The 17431-nt window shown below is 34.3% G+C and overlaps 1 protein-coding gene across 20 annotated transcripts in view; it reads right to left on the minus strand.

Annotated features, from left to right (window-relative positions):
- Positions 1 to 17431, minus strand: part of LOC117335598 (trichohyalin-like) — a 99353-nt gene that overhangs the window by 27150 nt on the left and 54772 nt on the right. For 13 of the 20 annotated variants that reach the window (XM_033895704.1, XM_033895713.1, XM_033895712.1 and 10 more), the window contains 3 exons: positions 6235 to 6321; positions 2999 to 3076; positions 596 to 668 (listed from right to left, as the gene is read on the minus strand). In XM_033895704.1, coding sequence (XP_033751595.1) covers positions 596 to 668; positions 2999 to 3076; positions 6235 to 6321 — 238 coding nt within the window. The remainder of the gene's footprint in view (positions 1 to 595; positions 669 to 2998; positions 3077 to 6234; positions 6322 to 17431) is intronic. The other 7 variants (XM_033895719.1, XM_033895722.1, XM_033895720.1 and 4 more) reach the window with 2 other exon arrangements.

A 17431-nucleotide genomic window follows, 5' to 3' on the forward strand; every position in this document is an offset into this window, starting at 1 on the left:
TTCCCCTGTCACCACACAGCCAGTTACTTCCCCTGTCGCCATACAAACGCAGTTACTTCCCCTGTCACCACACATCCACAGTTACTTCCCCTGTCACCACACAGACACAGTTACTTCCCCTGTCACCATACAAACACAGTTACTTCCCCTTTCACCACACACCCATAGTTACTTCCCCTGTTACTACATAACAAAGGTATCACTGGGTTATTTCTGCATAATAAAGAGACATTTTATTTGACTTATCAGGTAAAATAAGACACTAATGCCCATGAATGATCATGACCAGTCCCTGCTTCTTAGCCTCGTTAATACACTACAGCAAGGTAGATGTACTAAAGAAAGTATGGAGTGATGATAAACACATAATGTATAGACATACTGAAATCAAACTGATGACAAACGTAAAATATTGAATTACTGAACAACAATAAAATCAAATAAAATACAATTGTATGGTAGAAACAAAGTAACAAAGAATGATAAAAGAAAACTGTAAGTATGTGATAGAAATAAGATAATTAGAAATGTTTTTTTTTTTTTTTTTTTGGAATCGGAATGAAAATTGAAATCTGAATCAAACATGGTATCTCACCTCCTCTTCCTCTGCTTGTTGCCGACGACGACTGCGACGGGATGTGGTCTCCTCTTGTTCTTCCTCTCCACCTCTGCAAATTCATCAAATTCATTAAATATACAGGAATCCCAAATCACTTTCCCTCAATCTAAATATTTTTATCTACTACCTGGAAAATTCTGAACTAATGATTTTAATGAGTTAACTCTAGCATTATTAATTGTTTATATTAGTGATGATCTAGAAAGATGATGTAAAGAAAATGACAAATGAATGCTACTATTTTTAGTATATGAATGTGCTGTTGTCCATCTTTTAACTACGACTTTTTTTCTAATATTAAACAATATCAAACTTAAAAACATCACTAAACTCTATGTATCTAATTTCTAGGCACCTGTTGTGAACATCAAATGGGATTTCTATTTTCTATTCAAATCCTTTACAAACAACAGGAGGGAAAATATATTAAACTTTGATCACACTCATGCAAGAAAGGTCCACTTTTCAGGAGTTACTTCCCTTTGACCAGTCTTTATTCAGTCATATTTTGGTAGATATAGTATAAAAGATACACTCACATGTACAAAGACCCTTGTAATGCTTCCTACATTTTTAAGAGCTCTTTAGCATTGCATTTTTTTTTATAGTTTTGTCTCTCAAATAAAATAGTAAACTATTTAGATAAATTTATTTTCACTTCAAGTATCAGTGATTGAAAGTTTTCTGTATGTTTGATGATAGTTAATAATTGTTCATTTTTATATAGATAATTAATACAGATATTTTCTGTTGTATTAAAAAGAATCTGTTTGATACTGTCTCTGACTTAGCAAACAAAGCTTACAGATCAGAACCCCCAGCAAACAAAGCCGACAGATCAGAACCCCCAGCAAACAAAGCCGACAGATCAGGACCCCCAGCAAAGCAGACACTCAGTTTTGTGTAAGTTATGATACATAAATCACTACATCTGTAAAATGGAACCTATGCTATTTTAGAACGGATGGGTTTTTTTCCCTGACAGAGCAATATAGTCCATTACATATGATGTGTGCAGGTGCTTCTTTGCCCCAGTTTAAACAGAACTGCTCTATTTTAAGACTGTGGATCTATCCAGGCCTATTTTCAGTATTTTTGTGGTTATCTATTGCACAGCAGTTGGTAATCACCCTCAATCAGGAGGAGGGAGTGTGTAGGGGGGAGGTGGGAGACAGGACCGGTGTGGGGGCGGATCTGATGTCCCCAGCTACCATATGTAGAGATAGGTTACCTGATATTGATACGGTGGAGGAGAAAACATCTGGAACTGTTTGTTGTAACTCACAACAGGGATGATGGTCACCCCAGGTAGTGTACACACCAGATCTCTAGACCAGTGTTCTATTTCTGATGGTGAACTGTCACTAATTACACAACCACTCAGCTGTATAATCAATTTGTAGTAGATGAGATATTTGTATTTCCACCAATTGTGTTTTAGCCTTTTTTTTAGCGGGGAAACCTTGTTTTCTATACTGGATAGATATTATACAATACTCACAATTCTTCTTAACCCTAGTTTTCCCATAAATATATAAGTCCAACTCATGTGAATTTTGGAAAATAACTGTAATAAATTTTAAACACCTCATGCAGAATGAACCCTATATATTGGACGACTAGGACCCCTTGCTTGATATAAAGTTTGAAACCATGTTAAAGCAATTGTTGAGATGCCCTGAAGTTCTGTTACCATCGCCCTGCTTCTGTTTTCAGGGGGTAACAAAACTCAGATTTGACCTAAATTAGTATGATGGGTGACCTAAATTAGTATGATGGGTGTTGTCAATGAACCAGAAGATGCTTACTCTTCCGAAACACCTGGTCTTATTCTCCTTGTATTTTCTCAAGGTTCTCTATGTAAACCTGTATTTATCTGATTTTTACTCTTGCTTTATATATTTTGGAGTAATTATGATGATTTTGTTTACACTGATATTCAATGATTTATACTTTGTACTGGAATATTGAGTAATTATTTTTTTTTTTTTTTTATATTACGTACCCATGTATAAAAACCCTAATTTGGCTCATTTTGATATGAACTTTTATGAATTATTGAACATACAATCATTTCTTTGTATTTTCACTAGAAATTGTTATTTACCTAGAATTTTATTAATTTTGGAGTTAAGTTATTAATAAATTATCCTCCTAGAATCAGACACATAGAATCAGACACATTTTAACAAAAACATAATATTTAATGTAAGAAATATGTATGCTTTATCATTACAGTTTTACCAGTTATTTCCTCCTCACGAATACACTCTATAGCATACTTGTGAATTTCAACATTCAAGAAAATTTCGGTAATTTACAAATCGGCACTTTGTACATGTGTAATGATTACAGAAATCCTTTATATTTCACTCTTGCCTCAGCCTTTGTTCTCGGCGCTCCCGTCTTCGTCGTTCAAATTCATCCTCCCCGTTTATTGTGCTAACCCCCGCCGCTCTGGATTAGTGAGGAAGGAAAAAGTCACACTCTGTTAAAACAAGCTAGCAAAAACCTCAAACAAAATCAAACTGTTGGGAAAGAAAGGAAACAAGATGAAAAAGATTGATCAAGCAAGTGTTGAACTAACATATAGTATTTCTTATACCAGATGAAGTTTTAAAATTCTATACATTAAAATCTTGTCTCTTTGTCTCATTTGTTAGAGTATTCTTCTAAATCAGGTCAAGGGATCAATCGTTGGCAATTAGACATTAAAATTAAAGATATTTTTTTGTTAAGAGCACCCCTAAACTGGCTTCCTGTCTCTAGAATATCAAAATTATAGATAAGATTGAGCTTTACGATTTTGGGTTCCAGCCTGGTTCTAAGTTTCAAACTAGGGGGAGATAATCTAGTATTAGAATTGAGCAGAGCAATTCTAACAAAAAATTTTAGAGACTGGTGGTCAGACTAGAGCTGACCCTAGCCAGGTCCAATTTTCAAAAATCAATTTTGTGTTTTCTAAATAAAGTGGGAATGAAATGAACATTTCAGTATATCTGGGGGTTTCACAGTACATGTGTATATAAATGTAATACAATCACAAACCCTCTAAAACTGACCCAGCAACTTGATCACTTGTATCAAGACACTTCTGTACTCTAGCACAGTAAGGTGGATTCTTTAATAAGCTTACGGTAACCTTAGCATTTTGTCTGAACCATATTATCAATAAGCAGCCAACACTTGCTTGATATGACTAAATACAGTGATTATCTCCCTTTGATAATCCAGCTGAAAAAATTCATGATTTAATCAAACAAATGAATTCAGCAATCATCTTTGGTTGTGAATGAAGATAAAAAAATATTGTAGATTGTTTTATTTATTTTTTTATTAACTTCTAGACAATTAATTATTTTAATGTCTCTATATACAACCAAAGATAATTCCATGAGTGAAAGAAGGAAGGATTTTCAATCATCAAGTCATGCAGTATCACACCATTTCAATCCTAAACTACATGTTGCTATGGCGAGTCTGTAGAAATGTAAGATTTATCTCTGCAATGTTGTTTTCTCTAAATATCAAGTAATCAAATCAATATATTAATTCATCATATATAAATAAACTATTTTCACTTTAAAGTTTTGTTTTAAAATTTCTTCTTGCTTTCAGGTTGTGTAAATCCTTCTAAATCACCAACGTCTAACATCCAATTCACATTTCAATACCATTTGCAGCCTTATCTAGTGATCTTCCACATACATGTTGCTCAGATTTTCTTTATTTGATAGCCGAATTTATATCCATTTTTTCCAGTGAAATATCTACATATGATATCAGAAGCTGGCAGTGTGCCCAGATCTCCATAACCTTGGTAGTTTGGGTTATTCTCTCTTTTTTTTCGTCTGTATTTGTGTGGGAGCATCCCCGGCAGACCTAGATGAGGTTCCACTGCTGGGATGTCGCTAGGTATCAGACGAGTATCTCTCTGGTAAAAAAAACTGGCCAGAATTCATCTACAGATCGGCTAGCTCACAAGGCACATAACAACGCCATTACTTTTGGCACACAACACAATCTTACAGAGAAAACATTTTCCAGAACGCAGTAGGAGCCATGGTACCTTGTACCACAGAACGAATACTCTCCACAGGAAAATCTCTGGTGTAAACTCAATCCACTCATGGTAAATATCCAGTTCTCCACATCGATATCCACTCATGGTAAATATCCCGTTCTCAACATCGATACCCACTCATGGTAAATATCCCGTTCTCCACATCGATATCCACTTATGGTAAATATCCCGTTCTCCACATCGATATCCACTCATGGTAAATATCCCGTTCTCCACATCCTCAGATACAAATATCCACTTGTGGTAAATATCCAGTTCTCCACATCCTCAATTACAAATATCCACTCATGGTAAATATCCAGTTCTCCACATCCTCTGATACAAATATCCACTTGTGGTAAATATCCAGTTCTCCACATCCTCAATTACAAATATCCACTCATGGTAATATCCAGTTCTCCACATCCTCTGATACAAATATCATCTCATGGTAAATATCCAGTTCTCCACATCCTCTGATACAAATATCCACTCATGGTAAATATCCAGTTCTCCACATCCTCTGATACAAATATCATCTCATGGTAAATATCCAGTTCTCCACATCCTCTGATACAAATATCATCTCATGGTAAATATCCCGCTCTCCACATCCTCTGATACAAATATCCACTTTGGTAAATATCCAGTTCTCCACATCCTCAGATACAAATATCCACTTATGGTAAATATCCAGTTCTCCACATCCTCAGATACAAATATCCGAAATGTTATTTATATCCTGTGAAACTTCATCAGAATGATGAGAGCTTTTTAATCCACATCATGTTGGAGTGAATTCCATCATAATCTTTTCAGTAATTTGAATTCTTACTGCACAATTCACTCAATCATGTTTTAGCATCACACAGAATTTCTCCTTTCATTAATATTTCGGGTACAGAAAGCAAGAAGAAATTTTAGAACTGAAGCTCCAACTTAACTAGTTCTGGATTGCAATAACTGAACATTAATGTGCGTTTAAAAATCTAAATGAAAACTAAAAGAAGAAATTTTAGAATTGAAGCTCCAACTTAAAAATCTAAATGAAGAGTAAATAAAAGTTGGTTGCAACTCTCAGTGAAAATTTTGCTTTTTTTTGTTACGTGTATTTATTTCAAAAGTCTCTGGGAGAATTCACACAGGTGATAAAAAACTATATCAACTGTGTAAAACCTTAACCCGTATAACTGCAAAACCGTATGAAGTAGAAGTTACCTCCCTTAGCTAATGTTTAATTTGTATGGAGTGTTCTTACAGAAAATTTATTAATGAATGGAATTTGGTTACCATGTGCATTGTATATATCTGGGGCTATCTATATATAGAGAGCTAAATAACATGAAACAAAGAAATTCACTTACATGCAGTTATTAAAACTACAATGGATTCTAATCGTTACTGAAATACTACTAAATCATTATCATAATATATAGTGATATCTGGCGATGTTTAATGAATATTCATCCGTTTGATATAGATCAAACCTTAACTATATATACATCAATAGATGGTGAATATAGATTTGGCTATACATTGATTGAACACATACATTAGTTTGAGTCGTTCCTCGCGGTCTCGGCGACGCTGTGTAAGTCTTTCCTCGAGATCAGCAGACAAAATGCTTGTTTTCATATCACTATTCATGCACACCAACATGCAAGCAAACAAAATATGCAAAAACAGAAATGTATAAGAAAAAAAATATGAAATTCATTCTGAACAATCTAGTTTTAGAATTTTTATTATTAGACAATTACAATTCCATAGGGGTCGCAGTGCTTACACGTAACACCTTGGTATGGGGAAAAAACATTGAACATGTTTGTGAAACATCAGTGAAAATAATACATGCTATCTTAGTAAGATGCATTAGAAGTAAAACACATGCGTCTAATTCATAAATAAATGGGGAAGGTTTCAGATATCTGCAGGTTGACTTTCTTTCACTATTGAATTAACGAAGAATTCTGATTGGAATAACTAATTAGGAATAAAGCCAGCTATGATACCATCACTTCATACATTGTCTATTGAAATCTGAAACATTCAGATTAATCAGCCCATTATCATATTCATCTTGTCAGTTTTGAAGTTGATAAAGAATTCAGACAGATGAGATTCGGAAGATGAACCTTAAATGTCGGATGTAAAGAGTCGGTATACAATGTGCATGTTAAATAGTGTACCAATGTTGGCTCTATTTGATGAATGCACTTGACTGTTCGATGTTGATGCACAAAATTGGAATATGATTTAGGCTTGCTATATATATATTTAGTAGGTCCCAGGGTGCAGGCTGTACAAATCTTGTAACAGAATTGATGAGTCAGATACACGATTTGAAACAGTTGTCGAGTCGGTCATTACAAGAAATAAACAGCGGAAAGAGAATGCATGTACAGTATGGAAATCCACCACAAGGAGAACAATCAATTCAAGTTTCCTTATGCTCAATACAATATAACATATACAACATGTACTTTGGCTGTTTAAAAAGCTCTTGTTGAAACAGATTTTTTATTTCCTACATAAGCATTTTGGGTTGTTTACATATAGATGTACTTCCCTGAATCACTGACGATGACAGCCCATCCTCATAGAACTCGTCTGTTCTCAATTAAGCCATATAAGTGTGCATAATTTAACTGCATGACCTTTCTTACTTTTACAAGATTGTGAATGGGTAAATCAACTGTAGTAGAACATTCCTTCAATTTTTGAAATTTTTCGAATAACAATCTTTCACACCTGACAGATTTAGGTGTTGTATTGTCATCAGATGGACAGACTTTCACTACGTTTAACTAACTTGTTAATATGTGGACAAAATCTCACTAGCCAAGGACGTTCAATATGATGCTCTCCTTTTCACTTCATATTGAACATCCTTCGATAGAGAAGCTGATGTAGACAATGCATCTGAATGCTTAGTACTAAATAGCTCTTAATATGCCTTGTAACTAATTTATACAAATTTGTTAGATTACAGCTGTAGCTAACACTTATCTAGGGTACTACATAAAATTGTGTATTGGTATATTTCTAGGTTGATAATTGAAGAGTTCTATTGATATTTACCAAAACTGGAAAAAAAAAAAAATTTAAGATAAAACCTTTCATCTGATCAGAAAATTTGTAGGTTTTTTTTTTCAATTGAAATATCAGTTGAACAGTAAAAACTGGTTCAGTTGATTGACTTTAGTGCACTAGGACTTAAATTCCTGGTGTAATTACAACCGCCCTAACAGATTCACTTGATTGACCTAGGACTTTCCTGGTGTAATTACAACCGCCCTAACAGATTCACTTGATTGACCTAGGACTTTTTGGTGTAATTACAACAGACCTAACAGGTTCACTTAATTACCGAAGATTTACTTGGCAATTGTAATAGAAATCAGTAAGTTTTTTTGTAAGTATGATATATATATATCGGTATGGAAACCTGATTTACATCGGAACCATAAACAATAGAATCTGTCCATATATTAATGTAAGTAATGTTTATTCATCAACAAATAAATTTGCATTGTTATGGAGGAAATCAAAAATGTTGGAATACTACAAATACTACGTGGAGTAGTAAGCCTGATACCAGGGTGTACCTCAATGACCCTCGTTTCCATCGCCCCATCGTTTCCATCACCCCATCCTAGTCCCAAAACCATTATCTGTCTATATTACTGCACACACCACAATATATATTCTGTGTTTATAGTCACACATGTTAATGCTAGTACAGGAATAAAAAACATATATCTACACTCAAAAATCATCAATGTAGCTTTGTAGACAGACAATGTGGTGGAGAGTGTATTAAAAGGTCTGCCTTCACTCTCGCTCACATCCCTACTCTCGCCATGACAACTGCAGGTTGCCAAGAGATCTCCTAACACATTGCCAAATTAGTATGCAAGCAGAAGCTTGGCAGAGAGAGGCTGAACAGTAGCTGTGTACTAGATAGATCTCCACATTTTGGTGGTGGTGGTGGTGTGCTACCGTAAAGTTGCCAGCTGTACCAGTTACCCGCCCCTGAATCTGCTAGGGTGCCCATAGCCAAGGTCACATGTTAGTAGCCCTGTTTATATTGGATAATTAGCACCCCATATACACAAACAAAACAGGGCAGGATTTATATAAATTAATACTGACTTGGAATATAAATAAAGCATGGTGAAAACTGAATGTGTAAATTTATCATGCTGGATAAATTAGTAGTCTCCAGCTTATCAAAGGTATCCCATACCAGACCTATGTACTATAGTATATCTAAATAAATTGGAGAAAACCAGGCATAATTCACATACTGCAGATTCAATGATTAGGTAATGCCGGAATTTGTAGATTATTATAATCATACAATGGCTGGAATTGGTAATTGTCAGAAAACCCAACGGAAACATAATTTTTAGAACAATTGTGACAGAATATCTTTGGAGATCATTAATTAAAATATAGATAGAGCTTGGGCTGAAATGTGGCCTTGTACAAATGTCTTTAACATAATTTGCTGACTAAGTAAACACTAAACAACTGATTAGGGTGTGTAATATGCATGCTAACTCATCTAAATTTCCAGGCTTCTGGTTCAAATTCTGGAAAAGTTTTACTGATATCAAAGATATAGACAATCTAATTAGTTGCCATATCAACTGTAACCTAGGAAATGCCAGCATGCACCAGCATGTGGTAACCATACTGTGAGTTCATAGAGAAGACTGCTGAAGGCTATTCATACACTATGGAACTACATCTGTATGTTAAGTGTGAACATCATTTATTTTACAATAGCAAAAAAACGTCTATCAACCTATATTAATCACTCTTGTTGGCCTGGATGGAAGTGTGTGAGGGGTCTTACTGTGGGAGGAACCAGAGCATCCCATTAGACCTTTTGATCCGATTGGGGAATCGAACCCTGGTCATCTAGATGAAAGGCAAGCGTTACCAATGTGCCACCCAACCATGCACCCATACCCTTTATGTGTAACATGTCAAAGGTCCACAGACACAGCATCTAATCTAGTTAACACCTGTTGAATATTTAACTAAATTACTTAGTATTAAAAGTGTAAAGAAAGAGTAATCAAGCCTAAACAAAATAACTGTTTTCTTTAACTTTTGTCTCTTGAAGTATTAGATTAGATACATGAGAAAAAAATCATATTTCTAAAATTATGTTTACAAAAACTATCAATGGTCATTTAATCTTCTGTAGAAGTTCCTAGGTTAAAATTTTGACCTAGAATTTCAAATTCAATACAGTGAACAAATGAAAAAATTACATTCAAGGGGAGAGCCAGTATCTGGAAATTAGTGACACCAACTTTGAAAAATCAAAAGAGATCTTGAACACCATTTGAGAATTGGAAAATTAGAAGATTTCAGATTACCATAGACACACACACACACTAAAATTCTTAGTAGGAAATATGGGGTATACGTGTTCCATTAATTCATCTGTATTCTCAACACTGCAAGCTCAAAAGTGGGAAGCAAACAAACCAGAGATCCGAGGTAGATTGTCATCACAGAATGTTTCAATGAACTTTTTAATACCTATGATGGAAAGATACCTACTCCAACACCAAAAATCTCTCAGAGCATCAAGTATTCTACTTCCTTTTTCTTAAAATACTTCTTCCGAATAGATAACACGCCATTCATGTTCAAAACAGACTAGTACAACCAGCCATACTAGGCAGAATTTTAATCAAAGCAAGGGTTTCAAAGACGATTAACCCGAGTCCATTTATAAACAGGTTAAAGTAATGAGAAAAGTTGTTGTTTTTTGACCTGTTAGAATGTATGTACTACAGGCTTAATTCAAACACAAAACATATTTATACATGTATAATACATACTTGTATAGAATTAAATGAGAACAGTTTCAATATTATGCAAATGAACAAAAATTCAAGGATAGATAAAACAATGTTAAATTGATGCTTCGTTTTAACTGAAAACATTAAATTGCGAAAATCTCCTACACAAGATGTATCAGCATTTCAGAAAAGAAAACCTATTTTGAGCATGGAAGTCACTGTTGGCATTTCTGAAGTGAAATCTCAACATGACACACACCTGATCGTGGTTAACGAAGTGAAGGAGATTCTAGAATTATATACCATGCAGATGATTTTCAACAAACTGTTGATGTTGATGGGAAATACTTTTTACATCTGTCAGTAAAAGTATGATGTAAATTGAAATAATGGGATGTGCTTGTTTTTACAAACTGGCTCTCGGCCATCAAATCAACTTCAATCTCTCCACAGTGATGAAAGCAACAATTAAATCGTAACTTAAGTGCAGTTTTCATTTATGTTTTGAAGGCTCTTACTTCCAGTTCAACACAACACGTCAAAGATGATTACAACCAAAACTTCAGGAGGGAAACCAGCATACAGGAAACAGAAAATGAGCCGTAGATGGCACGGAAAAAAAATCAACCTTCGCAGCAAAGACGACCCGAAATGACCAAAATCTCACTAAAATAAACAACTTAGGTTAATTACATCCCTGTCCCTACCTAGAAATTGCTTGTTTATGGAGAATACACTATGGAGAATATAATATGGAGAATACAATATGGAGATACAATATGGAGAATACAATAAAACTGCCAGTTTATGACAGTTTAGTGGAAATGAAAGTTGAAACTCTTGAGACAAGCAGTAGGTCCATAAATTCAGTTTGAATGGTAAATTGAAAAGCATTATCCAATTTGAATTTGTAAGCAGGCGTTTTAAATGTTGTAGTATGAATGATTACTACGTAAATCATGTTGCATTCAATCCGCTATTTGAAAATAACAATGATGTTTATATATTTTGGTTTCGCTACTAGTTTACAAATATTCAAAGGAAGCTATAATGTCTGACAAGAAACGTTTGAGAAACTCGATGTGAAAAAACTCTTTTGATGAGATTTTTGAAGTTAATGATGATGCGATTTATGAATTATTATTAAAAGATTTGCATGGATATGAATGATGAAGCATGCTTCTTCTTTGAGGGTGATGCTGATTTATAATCAAAGAGTAAAACTAAACCTTCAAAGTCAACAGCATATTGAAGCAGGAAAAACCAGAGTCTCATGAATATTCCTGCAGGTATTTCCTTATAACTCCAGCAAGCTTCAAACGGAAAAATCCCTTCAGGAATTATCATGAAAACAGGGGCAGCAGATTTTTAAGCAAGCTGTAAGCAGTAGCAAAAGAAAAAGGCCGTTTGTGTAAATACCTTTGTAGAAAGCACCTCCAGCCAGGCAGGGGGATGTTTGAGACTGAGAGAGAGATAGATAGCCACGTACAAGGGGACACCTAAGGCCTGTTTATTGTTTTACTTGGAGAACTTGGTAGCATCAGGAAGCACATGACAAAGCTCATTTGTTTAGTATCAAATCTTCGTGGGGCCTCAGGAGGGGGGATATGTAATCATTTCTTTTATAATCTAAATTGATTGCTCCATAAATCCACTTTATAAATAAACAAAATAATAAATTGATAAAATCCTTATATAAATAAAAGATATCATATTAAAAATATTATACAATCATGAAATGGATGTAGAACTTTAGCGGGGTCCCCTTGGGTAGCCCCTCAGAAACACTATATGAGCTGATGTACTTCCTATATTCAGGTATGGAACCTTGGCTGATGTCCTTCAGTGCTACTGGCTGTCTGATTGGATAACAGGTAAACGGTTGACAAGCCTACATAGTTTACACCAGTTATATACAGAATCCATACTCCGGTCTTATCACTAATTAGCGTGATGTATTTACACAACATGCATTCCTGATGGCCTTTCTGTTGAGAAACATTCATTATCAAAGCCAACATGTACATTTTGCCTGAACACATCTGTTATTCCTGACATAAAACCTATGCTGACCAGACGATGGCTGCTACAGAACGCTGATAAAGCAACATCAGGATTATCGATGTGGTATTTATGAATCAGGATTTTTTTATCAATGAACTTTAAATGATGAGGTAATTGGAAAAGAATCTGCCTTTCGTTCTACATCTTGGATATCTTCCATAAGGCATAAGTTTAGACTTGTTTATATTTTATCTCGTGAAACATCAATGATTTTCGATTTTGCCAATCAAAGAATCTTTAATAATGTCATTTTTCAACTATTGGCTGGACCTTCAAAGGTTGATTTTTCTTTTACTGCATCTTAAAATAATCCCCCTCCCCTCGTGTAAAAGTTTAATATTACTGTATTTATCCTAAAATAATCCCCCTCCCCTAGTATAAAAGTGCAATATTACTGTATTTATCCTAAAATAACCCCCTCCCCTAGTGTAACAGTTTACTGTATTTATCCTAAAATAATCCCCCTCCCCTAGTGTAAAAGTGCAATATTACTGTATTTATCCTAAAATAGCCCCCTCCCCTAGTGTAACAGTTTACTGTATTTATCCTAAAATAATCCCCTCCCCTAGTATAAAAGTGCAATATTACTGTATTTATCCTCAAATAATCCCCCTCCCCTAGTGTAAAAGTTTAGTACTTTATTTATCCTCATGTGGAAAGGACTTATTTGTAGACAAGGAATTATTTGTGGATATTGGCTATAGAAAGGGGCTTATTTGTGGTCTCAGACTTATTTGTGGACATGGACTTATTTTTGGACATTGACTTATTTGTGGACAGGGACTTATTTGTGGACAGGGACTTATGTGTGGTCTCAGACTTATTTGTGGACATGGGCTTATTTGTGGACATGGACTTATTTGTGGACATGGACTTATTTTATGACATAGACTTATTTGATGACATAGACGTATTTGTGGACATGGACTTATTTGTAGACAGGGACTTATTTTATGACAGACTTATTTGTGGACATGGACATATTTGTGGACAGGACCGTATTTGTGGTCTCAGACTTATTTGTGGACATGGACTTATTTGTGGTCTCAGATTTATTTGTGGACAGGGACTTATTTGTGGACATGGACTTATTTGTGGACATGGACATATTTGTGGACAGGACCGTATTTGTGGTCTCAGACTTATTTGTGGACAGGGACTTATTTGTGGACATGGGACTTATTTGTGGACATGGACTTATTTGTGGACAGGGGCTTATTTGTGATAAATATGGCAACTTTTGGAGAAACCCTATGAGAAACAGTTGTGCAGGGACTTGTTAAGTCTATAAATAGGTGCAAATGAATAATATTACAATTTATATACAGAGACAGAATTTGTGGCTGTCCTAAAAAATATCCTTCCATTTGTTTTTATTGCACACACATTAACTGTTTTATTGGGAGTGAAAGATTCCACACACATGAACTATTTTATTGGGAGTTAAGGTGTCTTTCTGTCTTATGTCTTGGGTGTGCAGCGGGGAGGAAAAAGATTACACTGAAGATACTGGTTCACTACAGTACCATCTTTATCTGGCAATAAGCCCAGTGGAGCCTACACATTAACTTTGACCTTATGCTAAAGTAAGAGATGAGGTCATTCCAAGACATTAATGAGGTCTTTGTAGGACCTTAATGAGGTCATTGTAGTACATTAATGAGGTCATTGTAGTACATTAATGAGGTCAATGTAGTACATTAATGAGGTCAATGTAGTACATTAATGAGGTCATTGTAGTACATTAATGAGGTCATTGTAGTACATTAATGAGGTCATTGTAGTACATTAATGAGGTCATGGTAGTACATTAATGAGGTCATTGTAGTACATTAATGAGGTCATTGTAGGGTTAATGAGGTCAATGCAAGATCAATGAGGTCATTGCAGGATTAATGAGGTCAATGCAGGAAATTAAAATTGAATAGCAATAAAACACAGGAGAGCTAATTGTCAAATAAATATGACACCTGTATAAAATCTTAATCTCACAGAAACAAAATTCTGTACAACACACACCTTTATTAATTATTACTAAGCTAAAACAAATATTCAAGGGACTTTTTCCACAATTATTCAAATGCTTCCATGATTTCTGGACAGGGATGACCGGTGGTCACTATCTGACAATATTAGTATCTAAACTATTTCCAGTATCATTCTTTTTTATACTGCTGACAATATATAACTTTGTTTTATCAGCTTTAAGACTTCATATATTTATGTGGTATGTGCTTTAAACAAATTTTATTGAGCGTTTACATCAAAGTTACATCACAAATATTTTTACAATGATTCAAGGTTTACCATCATCACCATTTTATGGTTTATTTCCGGATTTATTCAAAAGACATATTATCATGATACTGATAATACAAATTCTATGAATAGTTTAAATGCCTGACAGCTGATACCAGTATATAAAAGTTAGGAATGAGTATGTAAATACACAAATGGAGTTATCAGAAATGTGGCAATCCAATCTTCACTTTTTAAATTTGTTTATGGAAAAAGATAGCTTTTCAACAATGACATTTTATACCTTTCTCTGATAACAGTTTTTACAGTTTCTGTCAAACGTATACTTTGAAGAGGTTTCAAATGTTGGATGTTCATATGTATATATTATCAACTGATAACAGTTTTTATTCAAATTCTACATCGAAATTGAGAATAATTTCTTGAAATATGAGATATTTTACTCCCTCTATTGTTGAGGGGTTTTTTTTCACCAAAAAGATGATATCATTTAAAATACTCCTATTCTGTAAGCTTTCTATTTCAAAAGTTTTCAATTTCAATCTGAACTATAATGTAAAATTCAGTTGTACAATTTTGATTTATAAGTAACCAGAGATCACTTAGGTTTTATAACTTGTGATCATTTTATAACAGAACTTTTGTTTGTGTATTAAAGAAACTTGTTAATTAAGAACCAATAATTGATTAATGACTTGATATGATTAATTGCCACAGTCATCATCTGTACATCTTTTGACTAGAAATATTCTCATGGACATTAAAGTTTTATTAAATGAAATGAGTGGTTTGGTATCCACTGGGTTTCTAAAAGTATTTATTGGATAAGTTAGCCTTTTACAAAGTGGTAAATTAACAAAGCTTTCACACCATATAAATCCAGTATATTTTAGTACCACAATTTATCTCTTAATGTCTAAAACAATATTTGTGTGAACAACTGGAAAACTTCAAAATTATCTTTTTGGCAGTGTTATTCAATTTACATCAAGTCTGAAAATCACAGATCTAATTTTAGCCGAGTTGTTGAAAGCAGAGCGTTTATACTACTTGCCAGAAATATCCCAGACTTTTTTTGTCTATTTCTGGTTGGTTGATCAAAATCATCACTTTTGGCAATGTATTCAGTCAGGTTAGGTAGAATGTGTAGCGTTATCTCGATAAATGTTGTATTTGTAGGTATCTTGTATCTCACAGCTCAAAGCATCCTGGTATGTTGTTAACTGAACTACTACCAAAAGTTTTAAAAACATCAGTAGTCAAGCTCTAAAGGAAGACAAGAATTTTTCTTTTCTTTTTTTTTATAACAAGAATTGGCAAAACATTTTCTGTTGATGTAAAGTCTTCAACCTTACAACAGAAAATTGAAAGTGATCAACCCAGTGTTATCTGATATGACCCCGTTTTAATTAATGTTCCCTTTAGGAAATTCCTTAACTTAAAATGTTCATACCAAAGCATTATAGGGGTTAAAGCAAACATTTTAGTTAAGAAACTTTCCTTAAATTCACTAAGGTTTCCCATGGAATATTTTAAGAGTAGGTTAGTTTGTTGGGTTTATCGCCCCATGAACAGCCAGTGTCATTTTAAGGCATGGTCTCCTTGTAGTAGTTGGTGACTACCTCACTGAAGAATATACCTGAGGCCCATTGCATGCCATCTGGAGTAATTAGGGTGAAGTGTCTAGCCAAAGGGCACAACGGCACTGACCGGCCTGTTTCTCGGCTTTCCAAGAAATATAAATTGACAAGGGTGAGGGGCGTCAAATCACCTAACATGAATCTTCACCTGCGATGAAATAGCTGGCGCTCTAACCAACTGAGCTATCACAGCTCACTTTAAGTCAAGGAATACATGTATTGATGAAACTGGAGCAAAGTAATTAGGTTACATTTGGTGACAGCTGAAATCATCATTTCTCACTACAATAATTGCAGCAATATTTGGTCTTTAACAAAGGATCTGGTCTTTATACAAAGGTTTTCTCTCAATAGAAGTTGCCTCAAATGACTTTTAACGGAATATTCTTTCTTTAAGCAGACTCCATATAGAGGTAGTAAATGTAACTAGTTAAGTGAAATGTAGTACATGTATAGGCGTTGGGCTGTAACACATCTCACTCATGACACAAATTCTCACGCACACAATTTGCAGCAATAATGATGATAATATCTACATCTCTTTACAGAATACTAGATAATAAAACAACTCTTTAAAAGTCAGTAGCTATTTTATCACTCCAGTTTTAAAAAAAACAACACCCTAACTATTCAAGAAGAAATGTCGAAAACTTTTACACAAGACAGACTTTGTGTTTATAGCTACCTTTATAGAATTCACTTCCGTTTTAAATTTCCTTGGCCAACATGGAGTTCTAAACTAAATGCTGACTGTTTGTTCCTCAGGAACAGGATGCAGTATATTTGTGAGAAGACACAAGATTATATATTCTATTTCTAGATTGTACATCAAAAGTGATGTGTCCGGCTCTCCTTAGATAATGCTGACATTGAGCTAAAATAATGCCTGAAAGAGCCATTTTAAATATTGTCTATTTTCATTTCATGTTTTTTTTTATTTTTCATAATGGCAGAAAAT

Source organism: Pecten maximus, chromosome 10 (genome assembly GCF_902652985.1).
Source record: "Pecten maximus chromosome 10, xPecMax1.1, whole genome shotgun sequence".
NCBI lineage: Eukaryota > Metazoa > Mollusca > Bivalvia > Pectinida > Pectinidae > Pecten > Pecten maximus.